Consider the following 26,270-nt stretch of genomic DNA (forward strand, 5'->3'; position numbering starts at 1 on the left):
AAGTAGGAAAGGCTTACAATGCTGCTTGTATTACTTCAATAAGGCATATTACACTGATACACACAATGATATTTTGTGTTTATTGCATTTTACGTGTGCTAGAGGTGCCCATAAATTTATTTCCACTTACAGTTGATGAAAAGTCCATTTGTTACAGTCATCCTTGGTTTTCTCGAACTCTGAATCTGGCTAAAACAATTTATTGTGGTAGTTGCTTTGGTTACGAGTTAGGTGCCAGCAAGTTAGGAAACTTGCAACAATTATACTTCTCCTCTGAACTCTTTTTTTTTTTCCTTTAGGTTGCATTTCGGTATGTAATAAAACTCACAATGAAAGGCTTCAGATGTTGCAACAATCAAGACAATCTTTGTAACCTGAGTTCAAATAGTTTACAGCTATTATCAGAAATGAGTGAATGATGTATTGCCCTCCTGCTGGTATGTTGACATTCCTCAGTTATTTAACATCTGTCACAGGCATTTTCATGCTGTTAACAAACGCAGAGCAACTGATATTGCAGAGCACATACAGGGTGTTCGCATTCTCTCACAGTACAGAAGACTTCTTTGTGTTTCTGCCCAGTGGGCTAATAACAAATTTAATTAAGATCTACATAGAACAGTTACTGAAGGAAAACAGCCCATCAAGGCATAGTTCAGGGTCTGTAATGACTACAAAGGTTAGACCGCAGAAAGCAGCATTTAATATTAGCAAAAGTCAATCCCTTACCTTTCAGCAAGTGCTTGACTGGGTGTGCTTTTTACAGACAGCAGCTCTTCTTCAAGCCTCTTCCTTTCTGCTTCTAGCTGCTCTAGCTCATCTTGAGTACGTTTGCGTGGTGTAATAAACTGCAGTTCCTTCAAAAGCTCTTCTTTTTCATTGATTAACATCAATTTTTCCTTTTCCACATCCAGTGCCCCAGGCCAGGCTTCACTATCTAGCTTAGAGAGTTCGATCTTCAAGTTAGCCATGCTAAAATAAAACAGCAGATTTGTCTGAGCCCAGCATAGCACACAAATCCCAGGAAGGAGAGAAGTGATACCATATTTTGAAAGGTATCACAATATAACATTTTCTACTCAAAGCCATACTTTTAATTAGTTTTGCTTCACAAGAATGCAGACTACGCCAGAAAGGCAAGCCACCTATCCAGGCCAACAGCAATATGCATATGCATTAAAAATGAGTTGCTCCTGTTCAAATGCTGAGTTGAAGTAGAAATCACAACATTAATAAAAGCTTTATTGAAAGTGATCTGTCTGGTAACATAGTAGTGGCACTATGCTTCATTCATCTAGGAGTATGATGGATTTCTCCTAAGCTGTTGGAAGCTGACTGTCCTCAGAAACAGCAACAACCATGGTGAAAGAAAAGGCACCATGGCAAGGTGCTCACTTCAGCAGCACGCATGTATGCAAATCTTAAAAGGCAAAAGCTTTGTTCTTCTATGGGATTAAAATAAAAGGTAATAGGACAGCGGCCACCTAAAGAGAAAGGAGATTATTAACTCAAAAGTTTGAGTTTGTGCAACTGCTGTTCCCATTGCAGATGTCAAATCACAGAGTTAAGACACCCAAGACTTGGTTATCCATACATATTGTGCAGATACACACATATAATGGAAGCAGAAACTTCCCTACTATAGCTCAGTCCTGATCAAGACAGGTTATTTCCAGTGTTCAGTCTCCATAATCATTCTGTCTATGGGCTCAGCAGCATAGCTTAAAAAGTGCAGGTTTTGCAATAAAGACTCATTGTCCACTGGGAAAGCTTAAAAATTCCCATTATAGATGCCACATATTTAATAAGATGATAACTTTCAGTCACTTCCAGCCTTAGCCACACCTGAACCAGCTGCATAGCTAAAGATACGGAAGCTGTGAACTACGTAACAGCTCCTAGCCTTCAGCACCTCTTTCTTGTAGGCTGGGAAAAAGGCAGAGAAAGGAGAAGTCAAAATAGAAAGACGTTCCCATACAATCCAGGGCAAGAGGAACTGATCTGTTACTTTTATTTATTTGTAACTGCCACAGTTAAATACACCTACGTCAGCTCAACAACTGATACAAGTCTGTGCAACTTCAATGTTACCAGGCGCTACCTAAGTAATGACCCATGCCATACTTCATAAATACACACAGATAATTTGGTATGTATAATCTTTCTATAGTTCTGACAGATTTCTGGGAAAACAGTTTTCTTCTTTTCAGTTTGTTTTCTGTGATTAACAAAACTAATAATATCATGCTTGTTTTGCATCTTCGGTATTAATTTTACAGTACATTAAGGCATTTATTTATGGTCAAAGCTAAGAATAGTTAATGTTGAATCTAACTATCCCATTGCTTATACTAGAAGCTTTCTTTTTCCATAGGTAACACTCCATTCTCATCTGTACCTCAATGAAAAAACAACAGCTTAAAAAATGAGAACAACCCATACTCCCACCAAACCCCTGCAAGAACAAGTTTGACTATTTTCACAGAAAAACAATGCAAAATAAACAGAAATATTATCAGCAGTGAAATTAAATGAAGCATTTCAACATATTTTGCAGCTGTTACATATATCATTTATATTCAAAAGTCCTTTAGAGGAACAGTACTCAGAGGGAAAACAACCAAATAATTTCAGCTGGATAATGAAATGTTAAGACTTTCATCTCCAGGTCACTGGTTCTAGCTAACCTTGTTCTGAAAGTAGCTGCTATTGACAGCTGTTTGATGGCTTACGGGATGGGATGGTGGTCTCCAAACAGGTCTTTTGCTCCCCCTGCTACACATAACTCTCTGCTACCGTAACTGACACTTTTCAGCTGCCTCATCAGACAGGCAAAGGACTAGATGGATACGAAAACTGAACTGGTTTCATGCTTTTGAGGAAGTCCTTGCTCAACAGGTCAACAAGGAGTATTAGTCAGATCTTCACCACATCAGGACAGGATTGTCAGCATGCTATATCAGAGCCTTTTGAATAACAATTGCAACTGCATTTAGCATAGTTAACATCAACACTCCACCTCTTCAAGGCATTCTGCTGGCTAAGCAACATAAAATATGCAACATACAAGATCATCTGATAATTTTCAAGTAGAGAAGTTCACTTACAAGATCCTCTCTTTCTCTTAGTTATTTTAACACAAAACAACTAAGAATTTGCACATTTAATATTTCAGAAAAGATGGTCAATACTTATTAAATTATAGTGATGATTACAATGGCCATAATAATTAGGAGGGATGTAATTAGGTACTGAATTTTATGTGCAAACTGGTATGTATCTTCATTATTTCAAGATATGTACACTTATATTAAGTTCACCCTGTAGTCACTGATAAAACCAGTATGTGCAAACACTTTAAAGACTTTAACAGTGTCTTCAAGGCATACAATTGTCTTATTTAAAGCTTAAAAGAATATTCATTACCGGGCAGTTTCAGACAAAATTGAATAAAGATACCATTTAACAGGAGATAATTTAACCTTAAAACACACTAGTGTTATATAGAACAAATACTTAGTTATGCAAAGATAAGTACATGAGCTACTGAAATTTCGACCCACATTCTTGGCTGACTAATTTGTGAGAAAGTAAGATCTTGTGCTGCAGTACTCCATACTCTGAACGCTATACTTTTTTTACTTTTTTTTACTCTTTTTTTTTTTTTTAAAAAGGTAGAAGTGGTAACTGTAAGGAACTTTGGGTGTGGGATAACTTTTTAGATTTCTATTCCCCTTAAATTACAAAGCATCTCCATAACAAAAACTATAAGGTTTCTGAATAGCTGACACCTAATTTTGTGAAAAGTGTTAGAAAATAATGCAACACAATTAATACATTATTAATAGAGAGATATCCCACACACACGCCTTTTTTTTTGTTTTTAAATAGTAAATCTTCCCCCAGCATTATGCAGCACTTCTGGTGCACCGGAAGACATGTCATTCTAACCCCCAATGTTCTGCTTTCTGACGCCCATTCTTCAGTGCTGTGGCAATTCATCAAAACGGCACTGCTTTCACGAGCAACCCCTGCAGAACTTTATTTGAAAGGCATTCCACATTCATCAGTGGAGCAGTTCCTGATTTCTTTTCTCCTCAGGTTAAACTCATTAAAAAAACAACCCCAGAGTGATAACAAGTATTTAAATTATCCGAAGTCCCAGGGGAAAAAGAAATAATTAAGCCTACTAAATCTGCACTGGAAGTCTGAAGTAACTCTAAAACTGAAGAGCCTTCAGTGGCATAGTAAACTGAAATGATGATCCCAAAGAAGGATATAATGGACATAAATAACCTGACAACCCCTTTCAGTGGAAAGCCAGCTCACTGTATCCCCTTAATCCTGGAACTGCCATTAATTTGTCACTGTCTGCATTTTCTTTCTCAACACATACAACTTAGCATTAAATGTAAAAGCTACTGTTGAAAAGCACCGACTGCTCCTGAAAGTCTGCTTGCATTCTGAAGGAAAAGAGAGACGTTGCAGCAACGCCCGCGGCGCCTCCGGAGAGCCGCCCGCTAGATGTCACTGCCAGCACAATGTTGGCGCTGCAGAGCTCAGACACCTTCCCCGCTCGAGACTCTAACTTAACAAAGCAGCTGACCCTATTACCTTCGTTTTGCCTCTTCGTATTGAAGACTTAGTCTGACCTTCTCTGCTAAATTTGATCTACTTCTTGCTCCAACCTGTTGAGAAAAAAAAAATAGCCTTATTACTGTGTAAAGCTGTTAAATGCATCAACAAAACCTATGCACAGGCTAGAAAAATCACAGCTTAAAAAAATACAAACACACCCACCTGCAGCCACACACTCGCTGTTAAATGCCTAGTTAGGAATCTACTCAGATGTACAAAACAGTGCTGTTTCCTTCTGATCCAGTTCATCTATTTTTAACCACTGTACTACCAATTGTCCATATTCCATCAGAGTAAAGCAAGAGCATTTTCAAAGAAGTCTTGCAGTGATTGCACCTAAAATTTTGATCTCCTACTTCGAACTCTGCTGAACTCAGAATTTAGAACTAAGTGCATTTCAAAGTAAGACTTCAATAAATTCGCTATAAAACATAGACAAGCTTAGCTCTTTGTTTGGAAAGCCTTGTACAGCCTCTTCCATATAAACTTAGCTCACGAAACTTCAAAAAAGGCACCAAAATTAAGCACAGCTTTCTGTGTATGTAAACATACCATCAGTGAAACAGAGAAGGTTTTAATGAATCACTGAACGAGTAGTTCCACTAACAGTTTTTCAGCTACATGAAATGAAATTGCACATTTAAATTCTGAGATCTTGTTTCTGAAAATTAAAAACATCTTCATATTGAATTAAGTCTGTAAGGTGAAACATATTCTATAGACAGATTCAAAAAATACTATTTACTTATGCTGATCGTCACTGTACCGGAACTATTTGATAAATCAAATTGTCATAAACGCTTCATGCCAAACGTATAAAGTTCATCTGAATCTTGATTTAAAATTTAAAGGAAAAAAAAATGAGGTAACTGATTCTAAGTAATTCTCTCTTAGACATGTATATATATATACACACCTATCAGCAACAGTAAACAACCATTTGATTTCAATTCCGTTAACCGCAGCATTCTGATTCAGTTTCTCTTTACGTTTGACAAAATGGAAAAAAGCTCACCTCACCAGCAATGTCAGTCTGAGACCCTGTATCCAGAGTTTGTCTAGAAAAACACAGCTGGGAATTTACAGAGCTGGAACTCAAGTCTGGTTCAGATGTCCCAATGGTCTGGTCAAGACTGAATTTCTCTCTCAGCTTTGCAAGACTCTGTCCAAGAAACAGAGAAGGAGGTGGTGTTAAAGTTTCTTTGTACTTTACCATGTTTATACCAGTTTATCTCCAAAAGACATTTACATAAAAGACTCCAATATAAAAATTCTGGGTTTACTTCATATTAAGTAAACTATCCTTTTAACCAAACAGTTGGTAAGTGACACTAAGGGTAACCAACACCTGTGACAATATAAAAACTACTTGTGGTTTTGTCTCTCTTTTGTGTTTTGGTTTTGTTTTTTAACTTGTCAACCAATTAAATACTTGGCTGATTAAAAAAAAGATCTTTTTCTTTTCAGAAAAGGAAATAGGGCAATTTAGATTTGGAAAGCTTTCACTGAGTTAGAAAATGGACATGCATCTCAAAAACACATCTCTCAATTTTGTCCCCTTAATATTTTAAATTGTGGTTTAGAGGCAAGATCTGCATTGTACCTTACATACAAGTTCAGAAATCTATATTCTCTGACTGAAATATAGTGGCTTTTGGAATTAGGAAAGTCACAGGCTTCACTTTCTGCACCTGAAAATTGATTTTAATACTAGTTTGGCTCAAAGAGTTTTGAGAATCCCTTAAAAAGTACAAAATGCAAAGCATTTATAATCAGGAAAGTTAGTCATGTTAAAACAGATCCACACAAATCTTAAATCAACCATCCAAAATACCTTCATTAAATCTTGTTTTTCTCTCTCCCCTGAACTTATCGCCTTTCTGATGGACTTCAGTTCACTCAGGATGGCTTTGGCCTCACATAGTTCATACCCACTCTGGCCTCCAGACATTTTTTGGTCAATTCTGTGGAAAGAGAATATTAATACTGGATACAGAAAATAATACTAACATCTCTGCTGTTCTGCTTCAGGCAGAAGCATAGTTATAGAACAGAAGGGAAGGAGATAAGAGACACCATTTCCTGTAACAGACATGCAAAGAGGAAAAAAGACATTGAAGTCTCCATTAAAATACCTGCTACTTAATCCTTGGCAAAAATGCCAAGCTATCTAACACATGCACAGTGCCCAGTGGATGGGTTTTGCCGACATCAGGAAATTTCATGGAAAAATACTTCCTGTTGGCTTTAAAACCACCTCAGCTAAACTACTGGGGCCTTACCAACGGCAGAAAGTCCACAAACAATTCTAGTTGATCCAGTCGTAAAGACATAAGGGGCACAGAGCACTAAAGACTCCTACACATCCTACCAGCAGTGCAGCAGTATTGCTGACCACACTGTCAAAATTCCCATCCCTGCCATAACTCTCTGCAGCATAGAAGCAGCTTTTGGGTACATCTTTCATACTATTCACTGTTTGTGCTCCTTACAGAAGCAGAATTTATTATTAGTAGTATTCCTCTACCCAGACCCACATCATGACATGGGCAGACAGGCAAGCTTCTTGGTACTAATTAGCCTTGCAGAGAATAAACGTAACCAGCTCCATTCTTGTCTCAGCTTCCCTCTCATTCACCCTAATCCTAGGCATTAACAGTCTAGAACAGCTGTTCTGCTCAGCCAGTCACCAGGCTCTCTTTATTCACAAAATCTCTGGATAATTAATACCATGTCATACATCAGACAATTTATTAAATTCCTGGACTATCAATGATTTTAAAAACTGTAATTTGAAAACACAAAACAAAAAAGCCCCTAATTAGAGATAAAAAGATATTTCATTTTAGTATTTCTTTCTTTACTTCAAGAAGTACAGTTTGTAAACACACTTCTCTGACCTCTAATTTAACTGAATATTTCATAGCATCATAGAAATGACTGCAGCTGTGCTTCACAAAATTAAAAACAACAGCCATCTTCACAGAAGTCAAGCATATAGTAGAGAATACATTCCTTTATAATGCAATTGGTTTTCTGTTTTTATCATCATCCATCACCTTTGCTAGAAGACGTTAACCTTGTGAGTGAGGAATGAACAAACGTTTTAATGATCAGAAGTGATCTCAAGCATCCCCTGCAAGAACAGAAATTTGCACGCAACACCTGTAACAGTATTCTATTTTACTTCCAGTTTTGTGCACAAAGATATCAAGGTTCTAAAGTGGTCTTTAAAGCTGTGAGCACGTCTTTTTTCCTTTCTCCACATTTCCGTTTTTGTGCAAACCAGAACTGCACTTGTGTAAGAAAATTACCTGTGTGACTCAGCACTCAGATTCCTATTCAAGGATATATTTGTTTCAGCTTGAAAGTTCCTCAAACCCTTTCATAAGTAGGCATGCACTTACTGTCTGACAACACTCAATTTTTGGTAACTTATCAGGTTGCTAAGGTCAAATAGATACAGGATATGCCAACAATTGCAATCATGAATGAACAGTTGGGTAATACACCACATACTGCCTAGCAATATGATGTGCCACATTCAAATCACAACTGCTTTATTCTGTATATAATTAAGATGGACAAGAAGGATCTCTGACATATAAGATATTCCATCTTCCTGTTTTAAATTAATGGGATTAGTACTGTTTGAAAGTGGCTGACTGAATTTTAAAAACAAACGTCCATTGTGTTTCTGTGGAATGCTGTTGACAGTTTCTGAAACATGCTTTGGATTCCTATCAAAATGGCTTGTGAGCAAGCTGCTTTAAAACAATACTTCATTGTTGAATTAATATAATAAAACCAGCATGATTGGCTAACCTTTAATCCTGGGACAGCAGCATGAGTTTTTATTACCTTAAGCTTTAGAATCAATACGTCTTTCTTCTTCTAAATTTTGCTTCAAATGAAATCTGATTTATGGTTAAATAAATTCAATCAACTATCATTTTCTCCCTTCACTCCTCACTAGTCTTCATATATTTAAATAACAAACAAATCTTCCATTTCTGTTTTAGTCAAAATGAAGGAGGATAGAGACTTCTATCTATCTAGGCATCCTCCTAAGGTGCTGAGGGTTTTCATTTACCAATTGACTTCAAAATCTTCATACCAGAAAAATATTTTTTGTTCATTTTGACATGTCTCTAGTTATGATTGGCCATTTCCTGGACCAGATTTTTTTTCTCCCACTTAAAAAAAATCCTACTGTATAGAACTGATTTATTAAAATACACAGGCAATAGCCTACAAGATGTTTTGGTTAGAACTGGGAACTGAACTCCAATCTCTCAGCTCCAAACACAGATGCTCTGTCATCCTTTGCAAATTACGTCTCTGCTTTTTATACTCTACCTGGAAGATGGATATGCACTTCCCTTCTCCCACCTTTTGTCCATCTTCCCTATAAATTCTGCAAGCTCTCCAGGATAGAGATTATTACTTATCTGACAGTACACTGCCATACACAGGAGGTCCTGAGAAAAAAGGTAAATGAATCCAGACAATATTACATTAATGCTGCAACATTGCTTCTGCTACTGGAACTAGTGTACGAAGAGCACACAGCTCAGCATTTTCCTGTGTAACTATATCCTTAATGTATGGGTACATACCACAATACGGAAAACAACTAGCATTAATAAATTTCTGTTCACATTAGTCAAGAAAACACGCTTGTTAGCAAGGTTTCCTCTGCAGCAAGTTCTCTGTGGTGACAGTTCTGGTAATGTTTAATATTTTAGGGCCCAACTTTGCAAGTCAGGAGCAGCAGGGAGTGCTCAGACTGAAAAAAAATCACTCCCTAATAATCCAACTGGTTAAATACCCAGAATGCTCACCCGGTTCAGCATCAGCCCTTTGGACATCAGGCATCCCAGCAACTAGAACAAAGAAAGTCATGTCTCTAATCCTCAGATTGTGACTCATTTCAAACCCTGCACAGTTGTGCACCATTTATACCTCCAAGAACAGCAGCCTTCTCCCTCTCTCTCTCTTTTGAGCTCAGAGGTGGGGAAGGAGGAAAGACAGACCTAATTACGTTTTCAAAAATTTTTTTTTTTATTATTATTATTTTTTAAATGGGACACGCAAAGCTAAATTCTTCCTCGGGACCCCTAACTACTGCCCTTCTTTCTGCCTCTCTGCAACACAAGCTACCTCATGGAAAAAAAATAGGAGGGGGAACAGATTTCTCATGTTAACACTTGCACAATAGGTTTGCCATTTTTGCAGATTTCCTGCTTCCTAACTACAACAAAAAGAATTATTAGGTTCTCAGTTTCCCCCCAATAATTTTTTCACATAAGATGGATTCAATTCTATGCCAAAAAAAGAAATCAGGTGACTGAATTGTCAGTTTCAACTATTTTCTTTTACTCACTGTTGCAGTGTTTCAAAGCCCTGTTCCTTGTACAGCAGCTCTTGCTTCATCTGAGAGAGTTCCCTCTTCAGCTTCTTAACCTTGTGTGTTAAATCAAAGCAAGAGTTAGAAAATTCCTCTTGTTAAACGGTGTAACACATGGCTTTGAACAATTAATGTATTCTCTACATCAGATGAGACAAAAAAAGAGAGTAAATTGCTCTACTGACACATATTAAAAACAAAAGGATCTGTTCTCTTCCTGATGTCTATGGGCAACATGCTTTAGTGTTAAAGGGACACAAGCAGATTAAATCACATTCCTTATTTGTATCGATACCACACTGTGTTATTAAACCTGAGAGAACTTTAACAAGTAATTTACTTCTCACTTGTTAAGCATGCATTCCAACTGTCCTACAGGGACATGCCTGTTTATTTTTAGGCTTATTATATTTCCACTTTTTCATTCCAGGAATCTCTCAAGTAATTTGCACTGTAAAAGTGTGGACTCCTTTTTTTTTTTTCCTATGAACCATCCTTTCTTACAAAGCTTTACAGACACTGGATCCCTAAATATATAAATCACATTCATTTAATTCAAAGCCTACAATCACTAAACACATTTGGATCGCAAATATATGCATCTATTTAATAGAAATGTCTTTGGCAAAACATTCCCCACTTTCCCTAAATTTGCATGCTCAATTGTTTTTTAATCTTAATATTGCTATTTCAGATGTTAGCAGATATGAGTGCACTATAAAATATTTATGAATCAAGATTAAATAAAAAAAATTCTCCGTCTATTTTTTTATGTCATACTTCCTAAATGTACTAAAACAAAGTTTCTGGACCACCTATAAAGGAGTCTACTTTAACACAAATTAAAATTAATCCTCAGCATACACAGAGACAGAAATGCCTCCTTGAAATGTGGAGTCCCAAATTTTGGTACCTATACATCTATACCTGGCTTGTTTGCACTCTACATACTAGCCAGATATTGTTAGGCTTTTTAACTTTGCAGTCAGTAAGGTGAAAAAAGGAAAAGCCTGCTGGAAGTCCCCTGCTCTCACCTACCACTGTGAAATTCTTGCTTGTTTTCATATAGGTCCTCAGATAGTCAACTCTTTTGAAACATGGATTATATTAAAATGAAGAATTTTGACCACTTTAACTGAAATTAATCTCAAAATACGTCTCTAAGACTTTTTGTATCCAAATCCCCTTAGACTTCCTACTTGGTGTTATTCTTAAAAAAAAAAAAAAAAAAAAAAAAGAAGGTGAGATTCCCAGCATGCCAAGTGACTAAAAGTACTGAGCATCAGCAGCTGCTGTAGCTTTCCAAGAGACTTATAATGCCTTGTATGTCTAAAATAACCAGTGATTTGCGGGGTTCTTCGTACGGGTTTGTGAATGATACTTAGGCATTCAAGTTTGTAGCTTCTGGCTAATGAATTTTCTATGACAGAAATAAAATGCTTTCAATCTCCATTTTCTCCAGAGCAAAATCTGTTCTCTAGATGAGGGGTTAGGTCCAGGCTTTTGGAAACTATCATCACTAGTTGCTTTACTTGACAGAAAACTCTTTTTATTTTGACCATAATGAATAGTTAGCATGATAAATAAACAATGTCTCTAAGTACACATTCAGCGCTCCTGAACTATTTTTTCTCTGACTAGCACGAAAACCCTAAGAATAATCTCTCAAGTGTTCTGATCAAGGTTATAGAAAATTAAAAAATATCACCTCTATGTTCTAGGTAAAGTAATGTGTAAAATATGAAAGAAGTCCCAACTTTTCTGGGAAACACAGAATGGCTAAATTTTTTTTTTTTTTTAAATCAGAAATGTGAATTTATAGTAATAGCAGAAGGCACGCTTGATTTCAACTTAGAGGATTGGATCTCGCAGAAACCCTTACATTTTTCCTCAAGATCATCTTCTGAGTGTCCTCTGCTGTAATTCATCATCATTTCATTATCAAGAAATGTGAGTTAGGCACGTTATCCTAGAAGGACGTGACTTACACCATAATATAGACTCTGTGTTTACTGCATCACACTTGCATTAAACTATTCTTGTGCTCCTTGTCTTCCCCGTCAAAACTTTCATGTAATTCCTGCTTTTTCACAGCTCTTCACTTGTCTTATCCTTCACCCCCTTCCTACTGCTTCTGCACATCATCTTAAGTCACCTGACAGGCAGGCCTCTCGCTTCCTCCTTCTAACTGCATCTTCAAGCAGGCTCCTGTGCTAACCCCCTTCTATTCCAAGCACTCAAGTACTAATGGAACAACAACGACAAAAAAACCCTCTTGTTATTTTACAGAGATGCATCCCCTCCTCGCTGCATATGCATAAAACATACTGTGATCACATATGCTTTGTGTTGTTTGAATTATCTTACTGATTACTAATCAAGACCCCAAATGGCCCCACTCAAAGTCCACTGCAGGATCAGATCCTTCCATTTTAATCTTGTGAGAAAGGTCTTTCTTCTCCTGCTTATTTCATTTAACAGCTGTCTGATTTCTGTCATATTTTCTCCACGACCTATTGCGCAATAGACAATTCACATACCCAAAAGGCTCCACATGCATGTATTAAGCACAGCTAACAAGGAAAAGGCCAAAGGCCAATTCAGAACTTCCTCGAATGCTGAGTTTCCCCCTCGAGCCATCATTAACCTGATGATACCAGTAAGCCTCAGACAGTGTGAGAGAAAGAAACAGGTTTAGTACATCTGACCTAATAGTTCACTAAACAATGTGCAAATTCTAACTAGCTGGCTAGCAGCTTACTAATGACTAACTTTGTTTCCCATTAAGTCCATGCATGCATATACTGTAAAATGCCAAAAGGTGGCATATTAGCAAAGCATCTTCAAACATTCAAATAAGGGTAAACTATGATAATAGTCATACCTCTCTTGCCATCTTCCATGAAAACCACTTTCCAGCCCTAGCATCACAGGGCTCCACTTTTTCTTATCTCAATGATTTTCATATCCAGTGGCTTTGGATGACAACACACTTTATGCTGATACAGATATTCTTGGACTTGCACCCTTCTAAACTCTGCAGACAAGATTCAGGTCACCTATTTTAGGCACATATGCAACTTGGACTTTGCAATGCCAATAGATCAGGTGTTGGAAACCAGCAGGATATTAGGCTCCTTGACTCCAAGAAACAACAAAGAGAGGAAAGCACCTCCAAGAAATGAAATACTGTGATTAACACATCTGTCTCTCTCCTCAGTGAACAGACAAATTGTAGATCTGCAGCGAAGAGGTGATTCAGTATTTCTGCATCTTGAGCTGGGAAGTGATCAAAGCTAAGTAACGGGAAAAACTGAGCACAGGACCATGTCTGAATTTTCCCCTCTTTGACTTGTAGGTGACTATATTTAAATTTGGTCATGTGTTTTGTTCTTCAACAACACTGTTATTTCCCAAATATACTAGTGACCCCTGGCCAAAGGGAACATCTGTTACTGCTCCACTCATTTTAGAAAGAAGCTCTCGCCTTCTCTTTTCATTCTTGTTCCTGACAGTCCTTAATGCTATTGATTTTCTGTACTAAACTTACAAGATTTTTTCTCCCACCTCCTCCAGTGTTGAAATAAGTTCTCTCATTAACCACCTTCCCTTCTCCTTAAAGGATAAGGGACTACAAATTGAGATTGGTAAGGGTGAACACGTGTACAGGCAGTCAGGAGGGCAACATTCAGATGCCAGTTTTACAGTGTATTCCATCCCTGATTTATTCGGGGTTTTAAAATTTTAATGAGCTATTCCACAGTTCCTTTTAAACATTAATTGTTTAGACTCCTAATCATAACTCTTACTCCAGGTGAAGGAGAATGTTACTCTTGGAGGCTTCTATGAGTGCTGCTCTGTGCAGAAACCAGGAGGGGGCAATGGAAGAGCTGAGTAACTGCTGTCGCTTGCGCTGCTTCTGCTCTCGCAGAGTCTGTATTCCAGCCCTCATCGAAGGACTATGCTGTGAGGTGCTGTCTTTTTAACCTGCATGGTTTGATCTAATTTTTTTCATTACTAACTACAGAAAGCCTAGGCTATCCATCGAGCATTATATGCCACAGCTTAAAAAAAATGAACTCCCTATATAGATTTTAAATGTCTTCCACATAATTTCCTCCTTATTCAAGATAAACTCACTAGAGACTAACCTGTGAATGAAAGTTCTTTATATGGAGTCTGATAGCGACCATACTGAACACAGTTGACCAAATAATGGATTTTTGTTCATTAGCAATTTCAAAATGCAAACACAAACTTTCATTCTTGATCTGAACTGTTCCATTTTGACAAAACAGAGTGAAGTTTCACACCATTATTGAAAAGTGTTTTTTAAACCAACAGAAATTTGTGAGGCGGTTCATGTAGCTAATGGTGTATTTCTCTCAGAAGAAAGATTGTGTAAAAACTAGCTGCAGCTCACCTTGGCCTACTACTTTTCTATTTTCACCTAAAGATTTTTACTCTTCCTTTTAAAAACAAAAGCATACAAGTGAAAATAGTTACTGGATTTATTTAAACCCACACCTAATTAGAATATCTGTCAAAGTTTCCTCAAAATGTGTTATCTGAAAGTAACAGAGACAGCTTTAAAAATTCATTAAAAACCTCTGAATGGTATTTAATGAGAATATTAGGAGGTTTCAGTACCAGGGTACAAGATACATTTGCTGGTTCAAGCTTTGCTTATTCTATAATCATAAACTTTGCACACAGAATACAAATGAATATGAGGTAAGCACTCTCACCCTTAATCTTGTAGTGGAGATTTCGGCCTTCAGAATGTCAGGGTCATACTTTGTGCTTGATGAGGAGCCTGAGAACACTTTTTTAAAAAGACAAAAAAGGACAAATATTTAAGTACTTTTAAATCATTAATTAGTCCCTTCCTCGATGAATCCACATTGATCTAAAACTCCAAAGTGCAGAAAAACACATAATACTTAAAAAAAAAAAATGCTTTTATAGTCAGCATTGCAGGATGGCAATAATTAATGAATAAACAAAATTTCCCCCTTTCTTCCCCTAACACTATTTGGTATCTCTCCTCCTTTGCCTATCCCAAGATCCTAAAGTAGCACCTCACTCTCCCTGGCTTTCTATCCCTTGCTTTTCTTTCCCATTCTTCTAGCTGAGCCATCTTGCAATCACCTCTTCCTGGAAGCTGTAATTTCTAAGGAGATTTCTGGAAAGCAGAAGAAGGTTTATTCAGAAGCCTCAGAGGTCCGCCACTCAGTTCTTCCGCAGCTGTACATGTTACTTTTATCACAGTATCTACTTCTAGATGTTTGGCCAACAACAGGCCTCTGATAGCACTTCAGTGCATGCCAATTCTTTGCCCAACACTGTAACATGTATCTCTACTTCACCCCTGATCACAGCACACAAGCTACAAAATTATTGCATGCTATTCTTACAAAGCAGCAACAAATTCCCTTCTTGGTCTAACGCAGACACCTGTCAACACAGTAGGGTCATTTCAGTATGCAGCCATGAAGTGCAAGAGATCCTATTTACTTTGAACCTAGGTTTGGCAGAATTTTGTTCTGACAAACTGCATGACAAAATAGATTTCAGAGCCAACTGCTCTAAATCACGGCTCAGAAGAGTTCAATCGTATCAGAGAGAAGAGGGTTTTCTCCAGCAGAATATCTTTATATTAAATAAAATAAAAAAGTAGAGATGCTATCTCTAAAGAAGCCAGAGTACAAGGTGTTCATAGTAAACCTTGAAAACTCATCCTGAAGAGAAACAGGATCCCCTGCAAGGCACGGATCAAAGAAGTTACATTGTATTCTCTACTGTACTCACAGCTTGTTCGAGAGCTTGATTTTTCTTTGTAGGCATCGTTCAACCGTACGTACTCATCCAGTGCAAGTGCTAGCCTCTGTTCTTTCACCTGGTACAGTTCTTTCTGAGTACTGAGAGCATCCTGGGCTATCATAAGATAATCTTTCAACATTCTCTCTTGTTCTTGCCTCCATTGTTTCCTGGGATCTTCTATTTGTGTTGTTTCTTTATAGGAGAAAAAGAAAGGATTTAGAGAGACCTTTGCTGAAATCTGTTGACAATGAAATTGTTTCTTTGCCTGTAATCCACAGTAATAGAAGTGTAAACCATAGCTTGCCTTTGGTTACTAAGCAGATGGTCAAATTTTATTTAAGTTTTTCTTTGCCACAATAGTGTGTGTAAGAAACGGTATTTTAAGGGATCAATTGCAAAATTAGGAATTAGGGTAACACTAAGTGAATGCTTATGTAGATCATTCCCACATCTTCAGCCTTGAATTAATAGCATCCTAAAACTCAAGGAAAAAAAAGGTATTTTTTTACATCAGAGCATTTGGAAATAATGGGATCAATAAAGTCTGTCAATGACATCTTAAAATTGAATGCATTTCTGAACAAAAATGAAAAGTAATCTTAGCTATTACATTTTTTCAACCCCTCTCCTCCCCACTTCATTTATTTTTACAGCCATATGTTATTCATGTTTTACAGTGGTTACCTCTCTCCGTTCCCTCTATGAAAACAGTTTTATCTTTCCCCCTGTAACTGAACTAACAGAACATTAACTCTCCAGATCGTCTCACCTAACTCTATCCCCATCCCTGCTAGGCATCTGATCCAAGATACAACATTCTTTTATGGTCAATAGACCGAGAGGGCCATCTTCAGAGGGCACTTCACTCCATCGAAGACAGGTGCCCAAGATACACGGGACCTAACTGCCTTTTGGAGGTGTCTACTTCTTTCCACTGACTACCTAGGTAACATAAATGAGTAGGCTGGAACAGGCCCTTAATTCATGAAGGGCTTCAGGTCAACCATTTTAACACCAGCAGCCACACACAAGACAGACTTGCATAGAATGTGTAGACAAGAGGATTAGACATAACGTAGCGGTATATATTAAGAAACTATGTAATGAGATCAATCTAATTGTAGGTTTTAAGATTTTTTTTTTTTTTTATGTAAACATGCAAAGAGGAAGAGTTAAGGGTTAATGTTCAATCATCGTATTTCCTGACTTAGCTCAGCACTTTTTGAAGCTGTACAATGAATGTTCTTCCTTTAAAGCTATACTAAGTACAAAAACATTCTCATAAGACATAGCCGTGAAAAGTTTGAAATCTAAATGCAAACGTGCACCACACTGCATTTTCTTTGTAACTTACATACTATAAATCTACATAGATCTACAGAGATAAAAAGTAACAGTCAGTACCAAACCATTTAAGTGCAAAGTATTTACTTCAGGATTTTTCTGCAAAAAGGAGGAGGAAAGTTTATTCTCTGGGTTACATTTCTGCCACTTTAGTTCTCTGAATTGCTTTACTGTGAGAACCAATGCGGGGGGGGGACGGGAACAGGTGGCTGAAGACATGGGGCGAAAAAAGAACTGCAGTAGAACCAACCTGATTGCTCTAAACTGTAGCTGAAGTGCACTTTTTGGGGAGAAGGCACTCTTTCAACTCCATATATGAAAACAGATCTTTTAACAGCAAAAGCTGATAAGGACACATTCTGGTTAATAACAATTTTCCATACTGACTAACTACCAGTTTTTCAAAAGCCTTTTTTTGGTGTTAATATCACACAAACCAAAAGACATGCCAATAAAAAGAAGCATCCCATAAAACTAACCCTGTAGAATCCTAAGCTGACAATGTCTATGGAACTACTGATGCTTTTAAAAACAAACAAATAAATACACACACATCCCCCCCATGCTTGTAACTCTCCACCATTTACAAACATGACAAGCTTTTGTATTTCTACTTGGGAAAGGTATTTCTTACATGTACACAATGGATGCATAGAGAGTATAAATCACGTAAACACAAGTATGGTGCATAAAAGATTAAAGCAGAGAAGCTTTACACACAGTTGGTTTTCCAATAACCCCCAACAGGTTATTGGAATAACCCCCACTCTCTCCAAAAAACTAACTATAGCTACGGACACACATATATCCGTGTTTGTAGCGATCTGCTCTTTTCCACAAAGCTATCAGGCACACAAAGAAACAAATCGATACCTTTTCTCTCCTAAACGGTCAGCACATGTCCCTATCTGTGGCCACTTACTGCTGTTGTGCTTTAACACACCTCCACATCACAGTTATTTACACAAGATAAGAAGTGCTGGTTTCCAGAGCTGTCCTTTTTCGTGAAGCAGGATGAAGAGCATGAAGCAGGATTCTCATGGGTCAATGACCAAACAGGATAAATGCAGTTATGCTGGTTTTTTAGAAGAATGTAATGATGTGATCGTGTTTTAAGAGTGCAACTAGCAGCCACCAAATAATCTTACAAGATTGGAAGGTCTCATCTTCGAGCATGCTGTAGGTAATTGCCTTGTAGGTTTTAAGTGAGGATTGCTCAACATGCAGCCCAAAGACCAAATGTAGCCTGCAGAGTCCTAAAACAGGCCTACAGATGCCCTGTCCTTGTGACTGCAAGAGAAGGACAAAGCTGATCAACAGCAGATTATTTTGTATTGCTGACAAATACAATCAAACATTTTCTTTTTGCCTCTCCAAGCTGCATGTGCAAAACAATGCTATGATTGTATGAGCTAACATCTTTTATACTGACAGTCATAAACGAGTTAAAGGTAACCCTGCATTTTAAAAATTGCATGCTGTAACTTCAGCATACTAAGGTTTGGGTATTTGCCTGTGTAGGTACATTGACTGGCCAAACCATTCTCAGCCAATTCTATCTGCATGCATTTTATTCTGGAATGAACGCTCAGTCGGGAAAATACATAATCCTGGAAAAAGCAAAGCAGTACTGGAATGACTAGCCCAGAATTGTTACTCAACTTTTACCAAGCAGAGAAGGCTCTGGAGTATTTTTTTCACTCTATGTCTTCTTAAATATTATGAAGTGGAAAACGCAAAAAAGCGTATCACTTGTTTGGCAAGTTGTTCTCATATATATTCATATATATATAAAAAAAAAAGTGTGCCTGTGTAGCAGCACCATATGCTTGTTCATCTATAATTTTCAGTTGTCTCAATTTTAATCAGCAGGTTTACCCCACAGAGGAAAAAAACAAAGACAGAACTATAGATAATATTTCTGGTACTGTAGTGCTGCATTTTGAAAAGGATGTTCATTTGAGCACATGTACCTTCCAAGAGCCAATAAAATTTTTTAAAAAGCAGAGTTCTCCTTTCAAAAACAAATATTTATACTTCTCAGAGTAAAACCTCACAAAGATAAGGATTTTTTTCCTTGGATGAGAATGTTTTAAGCACCTGCCGTTAAGGTCAAACTTATATACACAAGAATATTACTGGGATAGTTACATGCATGTCATTGCGGGAACAGCCTGCTGAACATTTCAAAATGAGATTGTGAAGCCCTTTACGCTTAAATCAAAGAGTGAGATTTAAACCACAAAGAACATCCAAACATTTTCCTAGCCTTATTATTCAACAGCTGATGTAAAATAAACTTGGGAGATCTCATTCCTTTTTTAGGGCAGATAAATGTTTCCACTGATGACTGCAACAGGATGCCTTACAACCTTGTCTGCAGCAGATACGAATCATGCAACAAACAGATTGCTAGCTAGACAGAGGGGGAGATGTTATTTCCGCTGGTCAGGTGAGTAAGCACGGGTTATGAACACTAGACAGAGCTGTAGGGTTGTATCTGTTCTAGAAAAGCTGACTGGACTTCAATCATCAGCAGTGGAGAACGAACAAAACCATCCCCCTGAGCATGACCTCTCCAACATTTTCTGCATCACCAGATAGTTAAATTCAAGAGTTCAGCTGTTTCTTGTAGAGAAAATGGAGACGGTATACTGGCCATTGTTTTCTGTGGCATAAATTTAGATATGAATCTCCTTAAAATGGATCTTCAAACTACTAAGAGTTGTACATCAGGCTCTATCAAGAGCACTGCTTAGATTTTAAAAAATCTTTATATATCGACTTCCTCTGTCCAATCACAATGCAAAATAATGACCCATAGTACCAGAATGAGGAGGGTGGTGGTGTGCCTAATTTTCAGGTTACACATTCCTAATTTGACTTGGTTTTAGTCTCATTTGGCAAAGCCACTCGCAAATCAAAATTACTCAATTCTATTAAGAGATCTTGATTTAAAACCAATTAATTTAACTTTAAACAAATTACTGCAAGTGCATAGCTAATAAATCTATATGAAATTATAAACAAGCAATTTATTTCTTCCTATTTTTAAAGATCTGAGTGACTACTCATGTTGGGGGGAAATTCTGTGAGACAGAAAACACTTGAGGTCTCGCCCAGCGGAACCGCACAAGCGGCAGGATGACACGCTCCACCCAAGGACATTCCTGTGCACTGAAATGATCGCAGCCCTGTAACATAGAAGAGCAAGCTGCGCTGGCTTTAATCATACTGCTATCCATGAAATGCACTCTTCCTGGCTCACTGCCAGCCAGGTTTGATGCATTTAAACTCAACAAAGAATTTGGCCCAAACAATAATTCAAAACCAAAATGCCAGGACTGACTTTACACCTTGAAAGTTTTGTTTCTTCCTTTGGCTAGAACTTGTTTCAAGGGCAGCAATGTTATGCATGCTCTGTGTAATTATACGTAAGATATAATACACAGGATACAGGCGATAGTCAGGCATGCCATTTTTTTAAAATGAGATATTTTCATATGTTATGTTCCTGTCTGCTATCAAGAAGCTCTGCCAAATTTTTGCAGTCTACTTGAACAGAAGGAAACTATTACCTTATCAGCAGTAGATCGTATTTCCCTAAAATACATGAAATTAAAATCCCACTAGAAAATCCCACAGGGAAAGGAACGGCTCCCTGACGCCCTACTGCTAGACATGAGAGAATTGGACATTTTACTACAGGATTAACAATATGTGGAAGCAATAGTTTTCCAACACCTCCCCTTGCCAAACAAAATAATAGCGTTGATTGGCTCTAGAACGGCCCACATGTAAGCTGTCTTCAGTCAGACATGCTGCATTTGGGCAACACAGTTAGAGAACAAGTACTCTCAAGGGGTCCCACTAAAAAAAATGCCGGCAAGCCTACTTATGGATCTACTCATCCATTAGAATCTTAAGTATGGATCTACTGATCAATACCACACACCTTCTCCCTCATATACCAACTTACAGGAAAGTTTCCAGACCTGGAAACCAGGACTACAATACAAGACACGAAGTGGCAAAACTGCAGTGGCTGAGCCCATGAAAAGAGGGTGGTTATGACTGATGCAGAAGTGTGCCGCTCACAGCTGGCTGTGCTCTGGGCTGCCCCATGTCACAACTCGGCTACATACTCTGTGTCAGGGTGGCAATTTCTCTGCCTGAAATAGTAAGTGATGAAAAGATAACTCCATTACACCTGACACCTCTGGTTATCTTGCATAATAATTGCAGGACTACTACCTCCAACCAAACAGAACCCCCACCCTCCAGAGAGTAACAGAGGCCTCAAAACCCCAAACCCAATAGCTGACTACATTCAGGATCCCTCACCGCTCGTGCTTCTCCTGAACCCTAGTGGCTGAAGAAAGTGCCCAAGCTAAATCCATATTGGTTTTTGAACAGCCCCCAATACCTTTGCTGTGGTAGGATTACATCCTACTCCACTCCATCCTATCCACAGGTTTGAGAAGGAGGGGATACCTGGAAAGCAGCCTACCGCATGCTGAGGGTAAGCCGCTGGAAAAGGGCTGCAGGCAAGCCAAACTGGGGCCAGCTGCAGCGAAGGAGATTCAAGATTTCAATGGTATCTCGCACAAAAATGTCTCAAGATGGCACAAACAAAATCAACAGCAACCCTTTGACATATAATAGCAGAAGAGGAAAAATGGTGTCTGATATCAACCATCACAGGATAACATGAGTTAGCTTAATGGTGGGTGGTGAAAGCAATTTTATCAACAACATTACGTAACCACTATGGATGTATTTATTCTACAAGTATATCCCACGTTTCTTGATAAACAAACTGGCTTTCAAATCTCCAGTACTTTTGTCTGCAATCAGACAAAAATACACTTAGAAAAAAAAGAGAGCAAATATTACTTAATTGTACTTCAACTGGCATAACAAATGATGCAGGCAACTGAGATGCAAGTCTTAATGAACAGCAAAGGGGCAAATGTACCAGCACTAGTTTCAGGGAGAATATCCAAGTGTTACTAGACTGGCTTAAGGAATGCACTTTATTATTTACATACCAGAGGCTTTCTGAATGCATTTTTTTTTTATTCCTTTTTTCCCCCACTTTTTAAAATACTTACAATTCAAACTCAAACAACAAGAAAAGCAATTTGTACCCAAAAATCTGAGGAAGAATTCACAAACAAATATTATATCATTTCACACTGATATATTTGTTCAATAGGTAAATAAAAATAAAGAATAGCACATTACAGAGACAGCAGTTTCAGTAAGACCGTGCAGCCCAACAAGATGACATATACAGTGTCTTAAAAATGATCTAAAACATTGCTGGATACTCAAAGAAAATCACGTTCTACCACATAATAAGATGGAATATGGGTTCTAAAGAGACACATGAAGGAAAATTAGGTTATTCAGCATACGCTCTGAACTGAGCTCTCTACAGTTTGTTTCCTGCCATAGAACTCGCACACAAAAAATGCCTCCTCTCTTCCAGACACCTTCTTCACTTTTCCATAAAATAATTCTGTGCTTGAGTTTGAGTAATGAGATAAAATGAGAATGTTTTCCAGCTATACTGTGCAAGCATGAGCAGATTTCCACGAAATATTTATTCAGAGATTTTTTCAAAGAAATATTGAACATGTTATCCTTATGGCACATTAGTTTCCTCTAGATATCGGGTAGCATATACTTATATATCTCAGACCAAACACAGTAGAAACTCCGAGCATTTTGCTCTACATTATCCAGTAAGTAGGTGATGTTCTACTGCTATGGCTATCAGAACTAAGACACAAGAAAAACATGCAAGTATGATCTTCACATAAAAGTCAGCAGCTAAAAGAATCTTTAATCCAGAGCCTTCATTGCTCAAGCCCTCCTTCTGTGGCCAGCATGCACCAGATTAGTCTAATCCCTTCCTATAGCCACGGGGCAGAGAAGATACCTATAAATAAGATTCAAGATAAGATATATACTGCACGTGGATTTTCACCATGTGTGTTTGTTGACAGTAAAGAGACTTCACAATTGTTTCCCAAATGCTTGCATATTACTAATTGCTTAGAAGATGGTGATAGGTCATGGGAACAAACAGTGCACATTTATGATCATGATACACTATTCGACTCCCTCAAGCTAATGGTAATTGCAGACTCATGGTGGGATTTTCAGATTTCTTCCTTGTCTGAAAATACTTGCATAGATGCAGATGTACTAGAGTCCCAGGCTGGAGCAGAGAAGAGTCAGTTTATCCACAAAAATCCCTGTGTTAGATAAACCAGTTGCACAAGCGTAAACTGGCATGAAAGCCTCTAAGATTACAACAAGAAATAGAATACCTATAGTTAAAGTATTGTATTATAAGTGTCAAACAGGGTAGGTAAATAGCTAGGCTTTGAAATTTTAAGAAGGAAGGAAACCAAGTGGGGAAATAGGGACCTCCAATGAGTTCTATTCTCAAGTTAAGCAGACACAAATCCCTCTACCTCTATGCTTCCTGATGTTTTAGCATCACTCTGACTCAGTTTTCTTTTTCTTTGTGGATGAAATAGTGGTAGAAAGCAGTCTTCTGGAAAGGTGCATTCATGCTTCCAAAGCAGACAATTAAAACTAAGCAGGGAGGAGCTGCAGAAGCAGGGAAGATAGATGTCCAACTCCATTTTGAAGAAAAGTGCTGGGGATGGAGGACAGGGAGAAAAATCATCATATTGAATACAAAATAGAGTGGCAAAAAGAAAGTGATGTGACGGTGTGAAATACTACTGGCCTAGGAGTAGCTATTCCTTCCCATCCTTACCTTTAAAATACCATCATTCAGTTCCCTTCTGTTACCTTTGCCACTAAACATTACTAACAGCAGAGTACATGTTTTATAGGTTAACTAGATCAATGCAATGAAGAAAACAACCATTTGCCTGGTTATTCCTGAGCCTGAAAATAAGAACTGGAAGTAAACGGTATAAGTTATTTAGGAATACATAGGGTGCTAAAGGCAAGGCAGAACTTGTCCCAGCCCAGGATTCCCTCAGACTATTCATGTCAAGCCAGAAGTAGAAGCTTCCCTTTCTTGCTCCCATTACCTCCACAGCTGTTCATCTACACACATCCCCTGCAATGATCCGAATCAGAAAACCTGAGCACCGGGGGGAAGGAAGAGGAGGTGGGGATTGACAACTCACACACCTCAGGAAGCAGAGTGCTTCCCTGTTGTCCATGTTTACTACACATCCTCACGCTGACACAATGTGGGAGCAGGAACCAGAGCAAGTAATGACTGCTACTTCAGCTGCCACCACCACTTGAGAAGTACACCTGGAAATCACAGCCTCAGAGTCAAAACTGCTTCCTGGCAAGCCTGCACAGGGCGCAGGACAGATGAAAGTTCAAGGGTGTAATTTCAAAATGTCTTTAACCAGTGCTACCACGAAAAGCAGCTGTCCCCTGCCTTTTCCACCTGACTGTTCATTCATATCCCCAGGTCACCTTCCCTCTCTTGCTTGCATAAATAGGGGTGTGGAAAGGAGAACAAATAGCAACTTTTTTTTTCCATACCGGATTAGTTTCAACTCGAATCAGCTCCCTGATCTGATTCACTGTCTGGCCATGCAAATGTTCATGCCAGTATAAGCAAAAACATTGCAGGGACAGAACAAAAGGCCAGAGGTAGCAATAGAGCAGGACCAATTCTTTTGGAGATTATATCAGCTTAAAAGTGTTTGCAAATCCAAGCTCTAAGAGCATAAATGTTTGCATCTCAGGCACTTAACGTGTGATGTTGAAAACCCTGCAGCAGAATTGGAAAAATGTGGAAGTGATGACTTTGCCTGTACATATACGAAATAAAGTGGAGTAATAGGTTTGTGTTATTTTTGGAATTGCCTTGAGTTCCTAACTGTGTTATTTAGCAAAATTAGTAAATGTTAGCAAATTAGACAGCTGAAGTAAATGAAAACACAAGTACATATATACCATAACAATTATAAGAGTGAAGAGCACAAGCTATAAAATCTTTGGACTCTCCCAAACCACAGTAAGAAGGGTCCTGCACAAAAGGAACTCCTCAGTCCCTGACCACCACATAATATCCCTTCAGTTATCCCTCTAACAAAGGGCGCTACTGAACCACAGGGTAAGCATTTAGATTCTTACGGTATTAGCTACCCACATCGTATGCATGTTCTGCCTTGCCAGATGGCCTGTAATCTGGTCTCCCTTGAAGCTGAAAGAATCACATTAAAACTCCTAATTGGGGTAATATATTCATAAAGTAATGACCTCAGTCAGTGTTTCTCAAAGTGGGTTACATCATCCAAAAGGATCATGAGAAAGCTCTAAGGCAATCAGCAAGAGCTAGGAAAAAAAAAACCACCTGTTTTTGAAAAAACTCATAAAAATATATAAAATTATAGAAAATGTGTGATGATGATAAAACCGTATTATACTTAAACATATTGACACCATAGGCAAGTTCCTCAAGTCTGAGGGAGTGTTTTACAATTGCAAAGTGCTCACAGCCAACTCTTACCCCTTTGTGGAGGAGAAACTGAGTTTCCACTGGCAGTTAAGGAAAGTAAGCTTTTCTCAGGTTTATATGGGGAAGGGAAGGTAAAGGACTAAGACAGATAATTAGACAGATGGGGAAAACATTTAAATTTTTTTTTAAAAAGATACATTGATTTAAATAATTTTTGAAGAATTTAACCTTTCATTATAGAAAGTTGGTAGAATTTTTAGAACTTTGCAAGCTCCAGTCTAGTACTGCTTTCTTGAAATCAGTGAGAGTTTTGCCAATATCCACCTTCAAGAGAAGCAGAATAAGTCCCACACTGAACATTAATGGAAATTCCATTAATGTTAATTCCATTAACATTTTCAACCTTCAGTTTTTAACAGAAAAGGAGGGATCAACCATGAGTAAGACCATCTGAATTTACAGTCTATTGCGCTAAGGTCTAGCCTGCTCCTCATTATTTATTGCGTTTGTTTGAGAAATCTAACAAGATTGGCCAGTTTTACTACAACAGCTCCAAGTCCTGCGGCCAACCTCAAACTT

General features: G+C 38.0%; 1 protein-coding gene across 1 annotated transcript in view; it reads right to left on the reverse strand.

Annotated features, from left to right (window-relative positions):
* The window catches only part of WWC2 (WW and C2 domain containing 2), a 102,578-nt gene that overhangs the window by 35,847 nt on the left and 40,461 nt on the right, over window positions 1–26,270 (reverse strand). Inside the window, exons 3-9 of the mRNA XM_075149287.1 lie at window positions 15,860–16,063; window positions 14,797–14,873; window positions 10,025–10,104; window positions 6,473–6,602; window positions 5,654–5,800; window positions 4,615–4,688; window positions 730–972 (exon numbers count right to left, since the gene is read on the reverse strand). Of these exons, the coding sequence (XP_075005388.1) occupies window positions 730–972; window positions 4,615–4,688; window positions 5,654–5,800; window positions 6,473–6,602; window positions 10,025–10,104; window positions 14,797–14,873; window positions 15,860–16,063 (955 nt within the window). The remainder of the gene's footprint in view (window positions 1–729; window positions 973–4,614; window positions 4,689–5,653; window positions 5,801–6,472; window positions 6,603–10,024; window positions 10,105–14,796; window positions 14,874–15,859; window positions 16,064–26,270) is intronic.

The sequence above is a fragment of the Calonectris borealis genome, chromosome 4 (assembly GCF_964195595.1).
Source record: "Calonectris borealis chromosome 4, bCalBor7.hap1.2, whole genome shotgun sequence".
Lineage (NCBI taxonomy): Eukaryota > Metazoa > Chordata > Aves > Procellariiformes > Procellariidae > Calonectris > Calonectris borealis.